Source organism: Triticum urartu, chromosome 2 (genome assembly GCF_003073215.2).
Source record: "Triticum urartu cultivar G1812 chromosome 2, Tu2.1, whole genome shotgun sequence".
NCBI lineage: Eukaryota > Viridiplantae > Streptophyta > Magnoliopsida > Poales > Poaceae > Triticum > Triticum urartu.
Genome location: NC_053023.1, coordinates 7500505 through 7519892, shown reverse-complemented (window position 1 = coordinate 7519892; position 19388 = coordinate 7500505). Strand labels below are relative to the sequence as shown.

The 19388-nt window shown below is 42.9% G+C and overlaps 1 protein-coding gene across 1 annotated transcript; it reads left to right on the top strand.

The window, feature by feature from the left end:
• The first annotated feature begins 7782 nt into the window (after positions 1-7782).
• On the top strand, positions 7783-9240 carry LOC125540596. The gene has a single exon (XM_048704202.1). It carries the CDS (start codon positions 7783-7785, stop codon positions 9238-9240), a length of 1458 nt encoding a protein of 485 aa, XP_048560159.1.
• Positions 9241-19388: the final 10148 nt, after the last annotated feature.

The window sequence follows — 19388 nt, the reverse complement described above, 5'->3', positions numbered from 1 at the left end:
TCCTCCGTTGCTGGCCCAAAGTGGTCAACATTGTTGTTTGTCATTGATCTCGGTGCCGGATGAGACACCCGACTCTCCTGGACTGACTCTTGTGAAGACATCTTGCTCTAATCTGTAGCAGCAACAGCTCGAAACACAGGATATTTGCGTGATACAGGAGTTAAAACCTTCGGGAGGTTATGTAATGAATTTTTACCGACCAAAATACATGGCGTGTAAGAAAACGGAGTCCGGAGGGCACACGAGGTGCCCACGAGGTAGGGGGATCGCCCTCCACCCTTGTGTCCTTCCCGGACTGCTTCTTATTTTTCTATTTTTCTAAATATTCCAAAACGGAAGAAAATTGCCATTAGAACTGTTTTCGAGTCGGTTTACTTACCGTACCACATACCTATTCCTTTTCGGAGTCTGAAACATTCCAGAAAGCGTCCCTTATGTATTCTTCCAGGGTTACAGTTTCAATAACATTGGTTTCAACATTTATAGGATTACCTGAGATATAATGTTTGATTCTTTGACCGTTCACCACCTTCGAGTTTGTGCCTTCGAAGTTGTTGATTTTTATGGCACCGGAATGATAGACCTCCTCGATAACGTAAGGACCTTCCCATTTAGAGAGAAGCTTTCCTGCAAAAAATCTTAAACGAGAGTTGTATAGCAATACATAATCACCTACATTAAACTCACGCTTTTGTATCCTTTTGTCATGCCATCTTTTAACCTTTTCTTTAAATAATTTGGTATTTTTATTGGCTTGGGTTCTCCATTCATCAAGTGAGCTAATGTCAAATAACCTCTTCTCATCGGCAAGTCTGAAACCATAATTGAGCTCTTTAATAGCCCAATAAGCCTTATGTTCTAGTTCAAGAGGTAAGTGACATGCTTTTCCATAAACCATTTTATACGGAGACATACCCATAGGATGTTTATATGCAGTTCTATCGGCCCATAATGCATCATCAAGTTTCTTGGACCAATTATTTCTAGATCTATTAATAGTCTTTTGCAAAATTAATTTGAGTTCTCTATTACTCAATTCTACTTGACCACTAGACTGTGGGTGATAAGGAGATGCAATTCTATGATTAACATCATACTTAGCAAGCATTTTACGGAAAGCGCCATGAATAAAATGTGAACCACCATTAGTCATTAGATATCTAGGGACTCCAAACCTTGGAAAAATAACTTCTTTAAGCATCTTGATAGAGGTGTTATGATCAACACTACTAGTTGGAATAGCTTCTACCCACTTAGTAACGTAATCAACGGCAACTAAAATATGTGTGTATCCATTGGACGCAGGAAAAGGTCCCATATAATCAAAGCCCCAAACATCAGATGGTTCAATAACAAGTGAATAATTCATAGGCATTGCTTCACGTCTACTAATATTACCAATTCTTTGACATTCATCACAAGATACAACAAACTTACGGGCATCCTTGAAGACAGTAGCCCAATAAAAACCGGATTGCAATACCTTATGTGCAGTTCTATCTCCAGCGTTGTGTCCGATAAGCTTCGAAGTAACACTTGGGTAGGATCTGTTCCTGTTCATGCTCAGGTACACAACGTCTAATAACACAATCTAGTCCTTCTTTATAAAGATGTGGGTCATCCCAAAAGTAACGTCTCAAATCATAGAAGAACCGTTTCTTTTGCTGGTATGTAAAGCTAGGTGGTATAAATTTAGCAACAATGTAATTAGCATAATCAGCATACCATGGAGCAGTATGAGAAGCATTTATGACATTTAATTATTCATCAAGAAAGTTATCATCAATAGGTAGTGGGTCATCAAGAACATTTTCTAACCTAGACAAGTTGTCTGTAATGGGGATCTCAGCTGCCTTTCTATCAATAATATGCAGATCAAATTCTTGTATGAGGAGAACCCATCTAATAAGTCTAGGTTTAGCATCTTTCTTTTCCATAAGATACTTAATAGCAGCATCATCCGTGTGAATAGTTACTTTAGAATCAACAATATAAGGTTTGAACTTATCACAAGCGATGTATATAGAAAATTCGTAGAAAACTAACCATAACTCCGATGGAAATAATTTATATATGAAAATCGATCAGAAAAATATGACGAATCCAAATATGCCACCCGTTCATCTATCAGAAGCAGCTAGCATAGCGAACTTGGAACCGTCCCGCTCCGGCTCATCTGTCCGAAATTAATGCAAACTTCGGGAAAACATTCCCAGATGTTATCCCCTTCACCTATATCGTGTAGTTCCACGTTAGAACACCCCTAACTCTCTCGGGAATTCAACATATCCCCGATAACTTCGACATGAGGGGGGAGGGGGTCCGCAAGTATCCTCGACGACCATGAGAGAGGAGGTCCGCAAAGTATCCTCTCTCGAAAGATAGGACGACTCATCAAACATGAGGGGGGAGTAGTCGTCGACGATCGTCTGAAACTGACGATTATAAAACTTGTCAACTTTCCATGATGTTTGCCACTAATCCATTGCTCATATGCATATGATTCCTTGTTGTGATATTAAGTCCATGTTTGCCACTAATCCATCTCTCATGTTTGTATATTGCCATGTTGTAATATTTACAAAAACTATGGACAGAGACTTAGAAAACGAAGAGTTCTTGGGGGATATAATCCACGATGGAGGTGATATCACCTTGTCGTTTCTCAACGACACCTATGGTCAGGAAGGAGAGGATGATGGCTCCGGTGATCCAATGGAGGAGGAAGGAGATCATGACGGCTTCGGTGACCGAATAGCGGAGGAAGGAGATCATGACGGATCTGGTGACCGAAAGGAGGAGGGATCCTTAACTGTTGCAAACTCCGGCGAGGTATATATATACATATATTAATGCTTCTTTCTTCTTTTAGCCCTCCGGATCGAGCCAAACTTCTGTAAGGAGACGAGGCCCGAAGAAAAGGTTGCGCCAGGATGAAAGGCTCACGATTACAGAAGTCGCTCGAGATGGCCAACCGATTGCTCCCAAGTGGACCAAGGACGCATTTGTACATCAGTGGGGAGTTGTTGTTAGGGATAGCATCACGATCATCATCCAAGAATGGAATAAGAAGAAGGACCATGAAGTTTCTTATGTCCAGGATAGCCTGAAATATGATCTTTGGACCACGATGATGACAAATTTCAGCCTACCGACAGAGGAGAATCCGAATAACACAGTTATAGAGCGAAAGGTCAAGACATTTTCTCTTAAGAAGATGGCAGAACTATTCAGGAACTGGAAGAAATATTTGAACAAAAAGTTTGTCGAGAAAGACGAGACTCCAGAATTCATCGGTCAATATGAGAAGATAAGAGATCACTGGCCCGCATTTGTGGCATACAAGAAATTGGACAAGGGTAAGCAAAGGTCACTGACAAACAAGCAAAATGTTGCAAAGAAGAAGTATCACCATACCACGGGGTCAGGTGGCTACAGCAAAGCCCAACCGTTGTGGGACAAAACTGAGTAAGACCTGCTTGCTAAAGGGGTCCAACCAGCGACATTGCACTGGCCAGATCGGGCAAGGACTTGGTTCTTCGGGGTTGGGGGAACTTTGGACCCGGAAACAGGGAAGTGTGTTTGGACGAATGAGCAACTTGCAATACCCATAAGGAAGCTTGAGGCAGCAATCAAGGCAGCGCAGAAAGGGACATTCATTCCAGACAGAGAGAAGGACGTGCTGACAGAGGCCCTCGGGAATCCGGAACACCCTGGACGAACATGAGGCACATCAGGCTCCGTTCTATGGGTGCATGGGTTTCCCAACAATGGTGGTTAAAGAAGCCGAGAGAGAAAGCAGAAAGAGGAAGCAAGCGAAATCCAGAAGCTTAGTGCAAGATTAGCGAAACTAGAGGAACTTGAGAGTTAACGAGCTACCTGCCAACCATCTCAGCGGCACGAAGATCCTTCCTTCGACACCGCCCCAGAAACTACCCCACGATCTCAGCGGAGAAGCGGCGTGGCTTCCATGGAGCTCGTTCAGCCTGATTTCACGGCTCCCCGCTACCCCGTAAGGCGGCAGTCGGCTCTGTTTTACCTCCTTGAGCTGAGGGAACTTTCCATTGCCGTCCGATTTCACATGGCTATGCTATTGTCACGGTGGATGAAATAATGGAGGGATTTGAGGGGCTGGAGCTTGACTACCCTACAGGTGAATGGGATAATCTTCTAGAAAATGCCTTAAGGAGTACTTGTCTATGGAGAAAGAAGAACATCAAGCTTCCAAACTGGCCGCTGCTGCTATTTCTTGAGCTTGCGTTGGTTTTTCCCTTGAAGAGGAAAGGGTGATGCAGCAAAGTAGAGATAAGTATTTCTCTTAGTTAGAGAACCAAGGTATCAATCCAGTAGGACATAGAAGCAAGTCTCCAATCTATGCGCTTGCACAAATAATCAAATACTTGCACCCAACGCGATAAAGGGGTTATCAATCCCTTCACGGTCAATTGCAAAGGTGAGATCTGATAGAGATAGGTATACAAGAGCTCCTATGAATTTTTCAAAAATAAATGGCTCCATGGAGCTCGGTCACCAAAACGCCCTACTCGCTATGCTCCAGCAGACTAACAACACATGGAGCCAAGTATCAGAATTCGTGTCACTGTACATGTACGCAAGTGAAGAGCAGTCCCACAGAACACAAGTAAATTTAGTTGGGATCTCAGAGCGAAGACAATCTCCTGTGAACCGTGTAGACAGAAGTGTACCCACACCCTGGAGTAGAGAAGTCACTAAAATATGTTTGTTTATATGCGAAAATGCATAGGAGCTCTCGGGTGCTACGCCACCCTGTATTAAAAAATAATTTAGTAATTCAAAAAAATTCAAAAAATCCCGTAACTTTTTATGGAATCAAACATGACCAAGTATTGCACTCATATAAAAAAATTAAATGGGAAATGACTTTTATTGTATCCTGGGTCAAAGGTTTCCCAAAAAATGCTAGATACAAATACTATTCATGCTATATTGTCGTCATAAATTTGTTTTTTTTCCTGAAGTCAACGAGAATTATTCCTTGGCCAAACTTTTTATATGAGTACAATACCTAGTCATATTTGGTTCAAAAATATATCCAGGATTTTTTTGACTTATTTTTGAATTATTAAATTATTTTTGAATATAGGGGGGTGGAGCACCCGAGTGCTCCTAATCCGCTTCCTGTTTATATGGAAGTAATATAAGTTTTGATCTACCTACTGTGAATATTACAAATACCGTACAAGTCAACGTTTTGATGTCGCTTGGATAGTTGGCTGTCATTCTCACATGATTTTACTAGGAGCTCAACTTGTGTTTTCCATGGCGTACTAGGCCAATATACAACAAAAGTAAATGACGTTTATAAGGCTACATGTTAGCAGCCATGTGTCACCCACCCTTGAACACGTCGCAGTTAATAGTTAGGATACTTTTAAGTGTTGGCTTACGTGTATACCGAGTGTCACAGATGAAACTCTCGGTGTACCTTAAGGACATGTGGCACCGTCCGCTGGCTGAAATAGAACCGTGGGGCGACACTCAGCTTACCCCTATGCCGTGAAGGGCCTACGAGGAACTCAGTTTATATTATGGACACATGGCACCTGTAAAAGTGCATAACCTCTTGAACATGATACAATGTACAAATGTATGCTCTAGCCAATGTAATGAAAAGATCAATTTTATAGAAGAGACTAGACGACAATACATTTATATGTTAACAGCGCCTTCCGGTTGACCCCTGGCAGAAATGGAAGCCGAGCAGCGACACTTGGCTTACTCCTATGCCGTGCACTGGCTATGAGACACTCGGCTCATATGTTGGATACCTGGCACCTTCTGATTGACCCCTAGCTGAAGTGAAAGCCGAGCGGCGACACCTAGCTTTTTGTCTGTTGGCCGTCAGACATCTTTAAGTTGCCCAGAGCTGCTGATTTATACTTGAAAACCGTTTTCTGAGTCCCCGATAAAAACACTCGGTTTACGTCGCTTTGCATGGGTTAAGCCGAGTCAGCTTTGCTGGGTGTAACACTAGGCCAACTTTTGCCGAGGTGTATTTGGCCTTTGCACGTTTGGGCAGCTGGCTATGTGTTTTTCCTGTAGTAAAGATAATTAAAATGTACTCCCTTCATTTTTTTTAATCTGCATATAATGTTTGGTCAAAGTCAATCTTTGTAAAGTTTGACTAACTTTATATTAAAAAATATCGACATTCACAATATGAAATCAATATTATCATATGCACCATGAGATGTATTTTCATATTATATAGTTTTAATATTGTAGATGTTCATATTTTTTTATATAAATTTGGTCAAACTTTGTGTAGTTTGACTTTGATCAAATTTTATATGCGGAGTCAAAAGAAACGGAGGGAGTACAAGCTGGTATGTAATGACGATATTAATTTGGGCCTACCTACTGACGTTTGGGCAACTGGCTTATCATTCTCACATGTTTTTGCTAGGATGGCAGCTTGTGTATTCCATTGGGTCCTAGGCCAATATACAATACAAGAACACCTAGTTTATAAGGATAGATGTTAGCAGCCGTGTGTCACCCACCCGTGAAAATATACAATAGAAGAACACCTAGTTTGTAAGGATAGATGTTAGCAGCCATGTGTCACCCACCCGTGAGAATATACAATACAAGAACACCTAGTTTGTAAGGATAGATGTTAGCAGCCGTGTGTCATCCACTCGTGAAAATACACAATACAACACCTAGTTTATAAGGAGAGACGTAAGCAGCCTTGTGTCACTACAGGCATTTTTTTAAAGCCGAGTACCCAATACACTGGGAGGACGACACCCACCCTTGAACTCGTCGTAGTCAATAGTTTGGAGACTTCCCTAATTTACGAAGAACCTTTTTGAGACTTGGCACAGGCTAGTCAATCACCTTCTGAGAGACCCCTGCTAAGAAAGACGACCGGTAATGATAAGATTGACTGTACAAGACAACCCCGACGACAATGAGGCGCTCTCCAGTGCCACTGCTGAGTCCCAGGGCGGGAGTTATTGCTGCCGTGGCAGGCCATATTGCACAGCATCTCCACCCCACACCCAGGAGATGAGTTTTATTGAAATTTCATAATGTCCGATGCTTTGATAATTGCTCTAACCCTAATTATTACGGGGGGCAGCAACAATTTCATGCAGGCAGACAACTCCTAGTTTCAAACAGAAAACAAATCAAGTCTCTATCGTCGGAAGTTCCATCATACTTTTTTTTTACTTTTTCCATTTTTTGTACCAATGTGAAGAATGCACATGGTGCAACGGATTTCAGTTAAAGACTAAACTAGCATAAAATAAGCCACATATATACTGGTTACGTTCTGAAGGACTAAAGGAGCAAAAATGTACAAACAAAATGGTCGAATCTCCTCCGAAAGATTACTGAAGCATCGAGTGGTGATCCTCATCTTCATTCACCAATATAAAAAATGGAGCATATTGTTTCCTTGCCAATTTGTTGCGCCATGCTTCTCGACTGTCGTTCATCTAGCCCAGGCAATTTCCACGGTGGTACATTGCTACAGTCGAGTACACATATAAGTATAGAAGGAGTCAATAGAAACAAAATAACTAATTTGACCTACTTAATGTGAATACTAAAAATACTAGCCAATTTTTCCCTGCTGCCTGTGCACATATAAGTGCAGAAGGGTGGCTAGACAGTCTCAGCCAACCTCGTTGCAGCTAAAGTCATCCTTGCTGTGCAAGACTTGGCAGAAGCCAGCCCAGTTAAATTTATCTAGAGACCAAAAGGCAGATTACCTCATCAATCTCAAACATGGAGGTTGCCAAGTCTGTAGTTGCAAGTGAACTGGTGAGCCGGTTCATCTCCTTCCTGATGAACAAGTACCAATCCTCCAGCCATGCACAGTCAGAGGAGAAGGTGCTGGAGAGCTTGCAGCATCTCCTGATGAGAGCTTGCACCATCGTCGAGGAGGCAGACACACGATACATAACCAACTCCGGGATGATGATGCAGCTCAAGACGCTCTCAGAGGCCATGTACCGAGGATACAGTGTGCTGGATAACTCGAGGTACCAAGCCCTCCAAGATGGTGCGCGCATTGACAAGGTTGGCAGCAACAATTCTTCTAGCAGCAGTTTGTATTTAGCCAAGCGCTCACGTACAACAACTGATAAGGGCACACACCTTGAGTCTCACAGTGCCTTGGAAAGTTTAGAAATTGCTATAGCTGACATGGTAGAATTTGTTGTGCTTCTGGGTGGATGTGACCGCATGTCTCGTAGGCCATACGATGTTTATCTTTACACCGACAACTTCATGTTCAGCCGACATGCTGAAAAGCAAAAGCTCTTGAGCTTCTTGTTGCAGCACAACGACCCTCATGGAGATCATGCACTCCCAGTTCTCCCGGTCATAGGTGGTCCAACAACTGGGAAGAAAACTTTGGTTGCCCATGTGTGCGGCGATGAAAGGGTTCGCTCGCAATTCCCTTCTGTATTGCACTTAGATGGAGACAACCTTATGAGCATACTTGACCATGGAAGGACCATGGAAGGAATGATGTTGGCAGTTATCGAGTTTGCTTCTGATGTAGGGGATGATGATTGGAAAAAGTTTCACTCATTTTTCATAAGAATAGGCAGAGGAAGTAAGATAATCATCATAAGTAAACTAAAAATATTAGGCAGGTTTGGATCGGTGAAACCAATTTTCCTTACTGTTCTATCAAATGATGAGTTGAGGTACCTTTTCAAGGCATTGGCGTTCGGGAGCATAGACCCTGCAGAACATCCACGGTTAGTTCAAGTAGCAGATGAATTTGTCAAGGTGTTGAACAATATGCAAGGTTCACTTATCGCAGCAAATTCATACGCGGATGTGTTGAGAAAAAATCTCAATGTTCGGTTTTGGCGTTGCACATTGGACAAGGCAATAAGATTTCTTAAAAGAAACCTATCCATAGATGGTGTGCAACCAAGCACGCGTTTAGCACAAGGTCATCAAGTGGACATAACAGACTTTGCTTTGCATCCACTTAGCATGACACGTTATACAATTAATGTTTCAATCAAGGAGGAATCACCAAGTGTGACATTGGGGGGACTTATAGCAGATCCAAGTGTTAGACCGGAAGGAGACTTTATTCTAACTTCATGGGAATCAAGCTTACCCCCTCATAAATCATTTGTTTATTTTGCTACAAGTCATGCTCATGACACATGTGAAGGTAGTGCTTTGTTAGGTAGGAAGCGACGAGGAGTGCCAATTTAAGTGTTTTTTAGAGCTCCTGTAATGTAACTCTTGTTGTATTTTTTGATACATGGTAAAACAAACCTATCCATTGAACTAATTGTATTACAGATCTCAATGACCGTACAAATAAACTTGTATTATGTTGTATCAGATCCAACAATCCACCTGCTCTTCTTAGACATTGTGAACTAAATGTACTATAGTTGTCAGTAAATTGGCTTACTTACTAATGAAACATAAATTAAACAAAGGGGTATATGCATCATCATCATCACATAGTTGTGACTAAAATTTACTACGGTTGGTACCATGTTGGCATACACACTTGCAACAGACCAACCAAAAATGCTGGTATCGCTCCATGTAAAAAGAGGATTAAGCTATGTGTGTAATGTGGATTAGTAAATGTTTGCAAACTTCCAAAAATTGAAATGGTTTTGAACTCAAATTACCGAGCAATCCATTTCAAAGAACTCGCAGGGCACCACGGTTTCACACTAGATTCACAATGCACACATTGCCACTAGCGAGTGGCTCATGCTTGTGGGCCCTTGAGGTGATAATGGTCGACCTAGCACAGCGCCTCACCTTCATCCCACCATCGTGGTTGGGTTTAGGGAAGAAGGAGAATGAGGGAGTCATCGGCGGTGGATTTTCCCATCAGAACAGAAATGGTTTGTTTCCTGCTAACTTACTAGTTCGCTAGGTCCCACATGTCAATAGAGCAACAAGCTGGGCCGATGTTCTTTCAGCCAAGATGGATTGTGATGTGCCACTATGGCTCAAATTTTGTTGACCAAGCTAGATAATTAAAATATCCTCTTAAAAGATATATGGTGCTAATGTCGAAGAAACACCAGTTATCACTTGTCTGTTTTGCCTCATGTAATAGCTCACTCCCAGTTATGATGGGATCTTGTATGCTAACTAATCACCTTGTAGTGTAGTATATTAAAATTTGACCAGAAATTGCCATTTTCTTGGCCTTTGTAAATGAAAAACTATGGGTGGGTTGCTAACAATACCAACTAGGACTTTCCTTGCTACAACATTTTCTAGATGGGCTGCCTAATTCAATAATGCTTCATATTCTATGGCTGAATTGTTGTGTGGTGAGCAAGGTGTAGAACATACACGGCCTAAGAGTGGACAATTTTTTCTCATCATTCGCATTCTTCCACTTATCAAATCCATGCATTGTGAATGCATTATATCCAACTTTTGCTAAGATGTTTCTTCTGGAAACAAAGTAAAAATAAAAAAATATGCACGATGACTGACATGTATGTACTCTAGCCCTGATGGCAACTGACTAAAAAATTATATCAGAAGCAACGCTGATGGGTTATAGCCATTTTTACCAAAATCTTTATACTATTTCAAATTGTGTAGACTAGTTCTTGGGTTGGGAGGATGCAAGACAGCGCAGGTAGTTTTCAATACAATGCTTTACACTCTCATTCGGTCTATTAGACTGTGGATGATATGCATAAATATAGTGTAGTTCACTGCCCATTCTCTTGAAAATATCCTGCCAAAGCTGACTTGTAAATATTTGATATCGATTAGAGACAATTGACAAAGGAAGCACATGTAACTTAAGAACATTATTGATGTTTGCTTGAGTCATTGTCCGCACTATAAATGGGTCAGATAGGGGGATAAAGTGTGCAAACTTTGGAAGTCTATCCACCATTTTCAGGTGAGTCCAGACCATGTCAGGTATTTTAAGTGGGTCTACAAATCCAGGATAGGGACAACCCCCCTGTTTCTCTAAGAAGTTGGGCAATCAGTGACAAACTTGTCAACATGTTGTTTGAGCCCTGGCCAGTATAATATACCTTTGATCCTAGGGTAGAATGCTTTCATCCCTGAGTGGCCCCCAATGGCAGAAGCATGTAAAGAGTGAGGAGCTTTGTTCTTAGAGTGGTTTCTTTGCCTAAATAGATTCTTCCTTTATGTCTAATGATCCATGAGTGTAGTGTGTTCCGATCAACATAGTGGTTTGGTGACATTAACAGTTTTTCCAAAACATGATTTGCAAGTAGAATTAGCAGTGTAAGATTGTTCCACTTCAGAGACATTGCCTTGAGGTAATTTCTCCTGGAAAGTGCATCTGCAACAAAGTTCTCTTTGCCCTTTTTATATTCTGGGGTGAAATTAAATTCCAATAGTTTAGCATGAGCTTGTGTTGTATTCCAGTGGTATTTTTTTGATCTATTATGAACTGTAAACTCTAGTGGTGTATTCTGATGATCAGGTCATTACCTAGGAAATCGTGTCTCCACCTTCTCAATGCAACAATGATAGCCAATGCTTCCTTTTCATAGGTTGACAAAGTAGCATTTTTTGGGTAGTGTGTAGAGATTGAATAAGCCAAGGGTCTGCCTTTTTGCATCATGGTTGCACCTACCAAGTAGAAAGGTTCAGAAAAGTAGGGGAGGGCAAGAACTGAGGCAATAATGAGGGCTTGTTTCAGTTCCTGGAAGGCCTTTTGTCCTTGCAAGTGTCCTACAAAATTTGTCCTTTTAAGTGCATCATGGGGAGGCCTAACAATTATGCCAAAGTTCTTCACAAAACCTCCTGTAGTAACCACATTGTCCCAAGAATCCTCTAAGTTGTGTGGGAATAGCAGGTTCTGGCCAATCATCAACCGTTGCTACCTAAGATGGGTAGCAGTTGCACCCCCTCCAGAAATAATATGCCCCAAATAGTCCACCTGGGAGACATCAAAGACACACTTAGAGAGATTAGCAAAGGATTGGTATTCTTGGAGCAATTACAAGACTATTTCCAAATGTACAATATATTCAGAAAGTGACTTGTTGAATACTAATATGTCAAAAAATACAAGAACAAATTTCCTGATATAAGGCCCAACTACATTGTTCATTAATGCCTGAAATGTGCCAGATGTATTTGAAATTCCAAATGACATGACCAAAAATTCATAATTGCCAAAGTAGGTCTTGAAGGCAGTATTTGGAATGTCAAAGTCATTCAGTATAATCCGTGGTAGCCTAATCTGAGATTCAAGTTAGAAAAAAATTCTAGCCCCATGAAATTCGTCCAATAGATCCTCTAACGCTGGAATTAGTAATTTGTCTTTAGTTGTGGAAAAATTGAGTTTTCCATAGTCAATGTATAACCTTCAAGTGCCATCATTCTTCATAACTAGAATTGCTGGAGAGGAGTAGGGACTTTCACTTGCTGTAATAATTTCGGATCTCAGCCTCGGACCAACTTGCCTCTTCAATTCACCCCTCTGCATGTGAGGCATTTTGTAAATTCTTCTGTTAGGAGGAAATGCCTTTTCCTTAAATGGTATCTTGTGGTCACAAGTTCTCTTGGGAAGAAGGGCTTTAGGTTCCTTGAAAATGTCAAGGAATTGTGGCAAGAGTTCCTCTACTTCAGGTGCAACAAATTGTTTCTCAGGAACAATAAACGTTGTATCCCTTATAAGTTGCAATACGTAACCAGTAGCTCCACTAGCTACTAACTTAGCAGCTTCAGGAAACTCAATTTCAGTTGTTGTAGACAGAGTGTCATGAGTTGGTATAATGATATGAATTTCTTTGTCTTTTCCTTATAGTGATTTTCCTAGGGTTACATATAGTGAAATGCAACTAGGGTATAGTTGGCCATCGAATCACTGCCAAGTATTATATCATGACTTGGGAGGTCCAAAACCCTGAACTGTTGCTGAAATTATATTCCACCAACAATGAAAGTTCTTGTTCACACAAAAGAACCTGACCAGAGCTTGCCTCCACTTGCCGTAGTGAATGCTCTTGTTTTATCATTTACAATTGTGTAATATATTTGAAGAGCAAACTGAGGCTTTATAAAAGTAGAATTGCTGCATGAATCCACTAAGGAAATAGCTTGTTTCCCCCCAATGAAAACCATAATAGAAATGGTGTTGACATTGTCAAAATGCATGGCTTGCAATGATATTTTCATGCATTGTTCTTAAGTTTCTGGTTGATCAGTATTATCTTGTTCTTCTAGTTCTTCTTGTTCGTTATGCTGGTCTGTGCGGTCTTCTCTAGTTGGGACATCTGGTGCAGGAGCTAGTTTACATTTGTGGCCATGAAACCATGCATCACCACACTGTTGGGAAATGTAGTAGAAAATGAAGAATTTCGCGCCTACGCACACCGAAGATCTAATATGAAGATGCACAATGGGTTGGGATCACGATCATTACTGTCACCGAGTTGCAGCGGAAGAAGAACGTGTAGGTGTAGATCATACTTGAAGTCCCTCGAACTATCGACGAACGATCCCTCGTACCGCCCACGAATAGTCCCTCGAACCGAAGACCAAAAGCATGACCTCTCTACTTGGTTGCAAGCGTGCAACCTTCACGATCCGGCAGCGCTTCGTCGTCCAGAGCTAATCATCGCCGGAAAATTAAAGGGAGGATATTAGAACCATATAGGGCTTCTAATTATGAGGACAAGAGGATTAGGCTAGCTCTCATTAGTCAACTAGGACCAACTAGAACTAGAACGGGAAGAACAAGGGGAGGCTCCTAAACTTGTGTGTTAAAAGAGCACCAAACCTCAAGTATATGTAGGCCAGAGGGGAGAGAAATGGCTGCCACCAAGGGGGAAAGTTTCAGTTTCCCCCTTGGTGCGCCTACTAGGGGGAGGAGGAGTGTGACTGCTCCCCCTCCATATCCGGCCCCCTTCCTTATAGGAGGGGTGCCTCCCCTCTTGGGCCCTTGTGGCCCAAGATGACTTCCATCTCTTAGCCTTTTAAAGCCCGTTGATATTAAATTAAATATAAAATAGTTCTAAATACTATTAGATCATTATATATATATATAATTTAACATCCCCCGAAACATTTTTCTCCTATATACATTTATTGGTAATGCCCGGTGTTACCCGATATTCACCGAAACCCTTCCGTTGACCCCGAAGCGCTTCTAGATCCTCTCAGAACTATTCTGGATATTAATGAAACAATTACACAAATATATTCTCATCACTCCCATCCTACTAGCGCTTCTGGATCATGATTTCCTTAAGCTTGTGACCCCGAAGGTTCGGTAACTCATAGATATGAACGAAACCGTTCATTCAATGACCGATAGCGCGACCACGGACATCCATATCAATCCATATGATCACACGAATGATATTCGAGTGAACCTTTGGTTACCATGTGATGTTTCCTTTGCTTAGTAATACTTTACAAAACCCAGGATGCATCGGTATCCTCCTGAATCATCATTATTATGCTCACTATATCGAAATCCTCGTTAGCAGTTTTGTTCTTCTTTCTCGTTATAGTGTTCCAGCATCCCCGTGACGTAGTCACCTGTGTCTGGCCAGACAATGATGGATGCTGTCACACCCAATGGGCCCTAAGAATATTTGTCCATCACCGGTGGAGCAAATTCCACTCTCAAGATATCCATCCACTTGTCAAAATTTCGGATGAACCCATAAGTTGTCGTTATGATCAGCGTGTTCCAGGTGGCGTTTGTGCAACCACAAAGCCCATCATACGGTAAGAATTGACCACGATACTGCTACCTCTTGAGCATGCGTTGGTTTTTCCCTTGAAGATGAAAGGGTGATGTAGCAAAGCAGCGTAAGTATTTCCCTTAGTTTTGTAGAAGGAAGGTATCAATCCAGTAGGAGACCACGCGCGAGTCACCTCATACCTAGACAAACAAATAAGAACCTCACAACCGACGCGATAAAGGGGTTGTCAATCCCTTCACGGCCACTTGCAAGAGTGAGATCTGATAGAGATAATAATAATAATAAGATACATATTTTTGGTATTTTTATGATGTAGATTGAAAGTAAAGATTGCAAAATAAACGGTGCCAGAAGTAGCTAGTTGACGGGAGATTAATATGATGGAAGATAGACCCGGGGGCCATAGGCTTCACTAGTGGCTTCTCTCAAGATAGCATAAGTATTACGGTGGGTGAACAAATTACTGTCAAGCAATTGATAGAAAAGCGAATAATTATGAGAATATCTAGGTATGATCATGTATATAGGCATCACGTCCGTGACAAGTAGACCGACTCCTGCCTGCATCTACTACTATTACTCCACACATCGACCGCTGTCCAGCATGCATCTAGAGTATTAAGTTCATAAGAACGGAGTAACGCTTTAAGCAAGATGACATGATGTAGAGGGATAAACTCATGCAATATGATATAAACCCCATCTTTTTATCCTCGATGGCAACAATACAATACATGTCATTTCCCCTACTGTCACTGGGATCGAGCACCGCAAGATTGAACCCAAAGCTAAGCACTTATCCCATTGAAAGAAAGATCAATCTAGTAGGCCAAACCAAACTGAAAATTCGAAGAGACTTGCAAAGATAACCAATCATACCACTAGTAGAAAACAGGGCTATGGTCCAGGCCGGCTCAGCCCATTAGTCCCGGTTCAGTCTAGAACCGGGACCAATGTGGGCATTGGTCCCGGTTCGTGAGCCCAGGGGGCCGGCCGGGCCACGTGGGCCATTGGTCCCGTTTCGTCTGGACCTTTTGGTCCCGGTTGGTGGGACGAACCAGGACCAATGGGCCTCGCTCCTGGCCCACCACCATTGGTCCCGGTTGGTGGCTTGAACCGGGACCAAAGGCTCCCCTTTAGTCCCGGTTCATGCCACCAACCAGGACCAATGAGGTGCCTACATATACCCCCTCGCGCAAGAGCAGAGCACAGTGCTCTGTTTTTTCTGGCCGAGGGGGAGAGGGCTTTGTGGTGCTCTAGCTCACCTCCTATGCACATGAGGTGTTCGATGGAATGCCCAAGCCACACTACTTAAGCTTTCTCCTCTCGAAGCTCGACCTTCAAGCTCCATTTTCCTCGAGATTTGTACACTTCTATTAATTTGGACACTTAATTTTATATAATGCACGCACAGATGAACCGGAATGGATGTACGGTGACAGACACACCCGCGAGTACATTAAGGGCGTGCATGAGTTTCTCAATGCGGCTGAGGCAAACAAGCAGAATGGTTTTATGTGTTGTCCATGCACTGAATGTGGGAATACGAGGTCTTACTCTAACCGGAAAATCCTTCACTCCCACCTACTTTACAAGGGTTTCATGCCACACTATAATGTTTGGACGAGGCACGGAGAAATAGGGGTTATGATGGAAGACGGTGAAGAAGAAGAGTACGATGACAACTATGTGCCCCCTGAATACGGTGATGCTGCAACGGGGGGAGCTGGTGAAGATCAAGAGGAACCAGACGATGTGCCCAATGATGCTGCCACGGGTGAAGCTGCTGAAGATCAAGAGGAACCAGACGATGTGCCCGATGATGATGATCTCCGCCGGGTCATTGTCGATGCAAGGACGCAATGCATTAGTCAAAAGGAGAAGCTGAAGTTCGATCGCATGTTAGAGGATCACAAAAAAGGGTTATACCCCAATTGCGAAGATGGCAACACAAAGCTCGGTACCGTACTGGAATTGCTGCAGTGGAAGGCAGAGAATGCTGTGGCTGACAAAGGATTTGAGAAGCTACTGAAAATATTGAAGAAGAAGCTTCCAAAGGATAACGAATTGCCCGACAGTACATACGCAGCAAAGAAGGTCGTATGCCCTCTAGGATTGGAGGTGGAGAAGATATATGCATGCCCTAATGACTGCATCCTCTACCGCGGTGCATACAAGGATCTGAACGCATGCCCGGTATGCGGTGCGTTGCGGTATAAGATCAGACGAGATGACCCTGGTGATGTTGACGGCGAGCCCCTCAGGAAGAGGGTTCCTACGAAGGTGATGTGGTATGCTCCTATAATACCACGGTTGAAACGTCTGTTCAGAAACGAAGAGCATGCCAAGTTGATGCGATGGCACAGTGAGAACCGAAAGAAAGATGGGAAGTTGAGAGCACCCGCTGACGGGTCGCAGTGGAGAAAAATCGAGAGAAAGTACTGGGATGAGTTTGCAAAGGACCCAAGGAATGTATGGTTTGCTTTAAGCGCGGATGGCATTAATCCTTTCGGGGAGCAGAGCAGCAATCACAGCACCTGGCCCGTGACTCTATGTATGTATAACCTTCCTCCTTGGATGTGCATGAAGCGGAAGTTCATTATGATGCCAGTTCTCATCCAAGGCCCTAAGCAACCCGGCAACGAAATTGATGTGTACCTAAGGCCATTAGTTGAAGAACTTTTACAGCTGTGGAATGGAAACGGTGTACGTACGTGGGATGAGCACAGACAGGAGGAATTTAACCTTAAGGCGTTGCTGTTCGTGACCATCAACGATTGGCCCGCTCTCAGTAACCTTTCAGGACAGACAAACAAAGGATACCATGCATGCACGCACTGTTTAGATGACACTGAAAGTATATACCTGGACAAATGCAGGAAGAATGTGTACCTGGGCCATCGTCGATTTCTTCCGACCAACCATCAATGTCGAAAGAAAGGCAAGCATTTCAAAGGCGAGGCAGATCACCGGAAGAAGCCCGCCATGCGCATCGGTGATCACGTGCTTGCTATGGTCAATGATTTACACTACGTAATCTTTGGAAAGGGTCCCGGTGGACTAGCTGTTCCGAATGACGCTGAGGGACACGCACCCATGTGGAAGAAGAAATCTATATTTTGGGACCTACCCTACTGGAAAGACCTAGATGTCCGCTCCTCAATCGACGTGATGCACGTGACGAAGAACCTTTGCGTGAACCTGCTAGGCTTCTTGGGCGTGTATGGGAAGACAAAAGATACACCTGAGGCATGAGAGGACCTGCAACATTTGCCCGAAAAAGACGGCATGCCTCAGAAGCAGCATAAAGGTCCTGCCAGCTATGCTCTTACAAAAGAAGAGAAAGAAATCTTCTTTGAATGCCTTCTCAGTATGAAGGTCACGACTGGCTTCTCGTCGAATATAAAGGGAATAATAAATATGCCAGATAAAAAGTTTCAGAACCTAAAGTCTCATGACTGCCACGTGATTATGACGCAACTACTTCCGGTTGCATTGAGGGGGCTTCTACCGGAAAACGTCCGATTAGCCATTGTGAAACTATGTGCATTCCTCAATGCAATCTCTCAGAAGGTGATCGATCCAGAAATCGTACCAAGTCTAAGGAGTGATGTGGCGCAATGTCTTGTCAGTTTCGAGCTGGTGTTCCCACCATCCTTCTTCAATATCATGACGCACGTCCTAGTTCATCTAGTCAACGAGATTGTCATCCTGGGGCCCGTATTTCTACACAATATGTTCCCCTTTGAGAGGTTCATGGGAGTCCTAAAGAAATATGTCCGTAACCGCGCTAGGCCAGAAGGAAGCATCTCCATGGGCCATCAAACAGAGGATGTTATCGGGTTTTGTGTTGACTTCATTCCTGGCCTTAACAAGATAGGTCTCCCTAAATCGCGGTATGAGGGGAGACTGACTGGAAAAGGCACTCTTGGAAGAGACTCAATAATATGCAGGGACGGATATTCTTGGTCTCAAGCACACTACATAGTTCTACAGAACTCTACCTTGGTGACCCCGTATGTCGATGAACACAAGAACAGTCTGCGCTCCAAACACCCGGAGCAGTGCGACGACTGGATTACATGTGAACACATCAGGACTTTCAGCAGTTGGTTGGAAACACGTCTCAGAGGTGACAACACTGTTTGTGATGAGTTGTACTTGTTGTCGAGGGGACCATCTTTGACTGTATTGACTTACAAAGGATACGAGATAAATGGGAATACATTTTACACGATCACCCAAGATCAAAAGAGCACCAACCAAAACAGCGGTGTCCGCTTTGATGCAGCAACCGAGAGCGGAAAGGACACATATTATGGTTACATAGTGGACATATGGGAACTTGACTACGGACCTGATTTTAAGGTCCCTTTGTTTAAGTGCAAATGGGTCAATCTGTTAGGCGGCGGGGTACAGGTAGACCCACAGTACGGAATGACAACAGTGGATCTGAAAAATCTTGGGTACACTGACGAACCGTTCGTCCTAGCCAATGATGTGGCACAGGTTATCTATGTGAAGGACATGTCTCCCAAACCGAGAAAAAGAAAAGATAAGGAAGCGAATACATCATACGATGAGCCAAAGCGCCACATAGTTCTTTCAGGAAAAAGGGACATCTTGGGAGTGGACGGCAAGACAGACATGTCTGAAGATTATGAA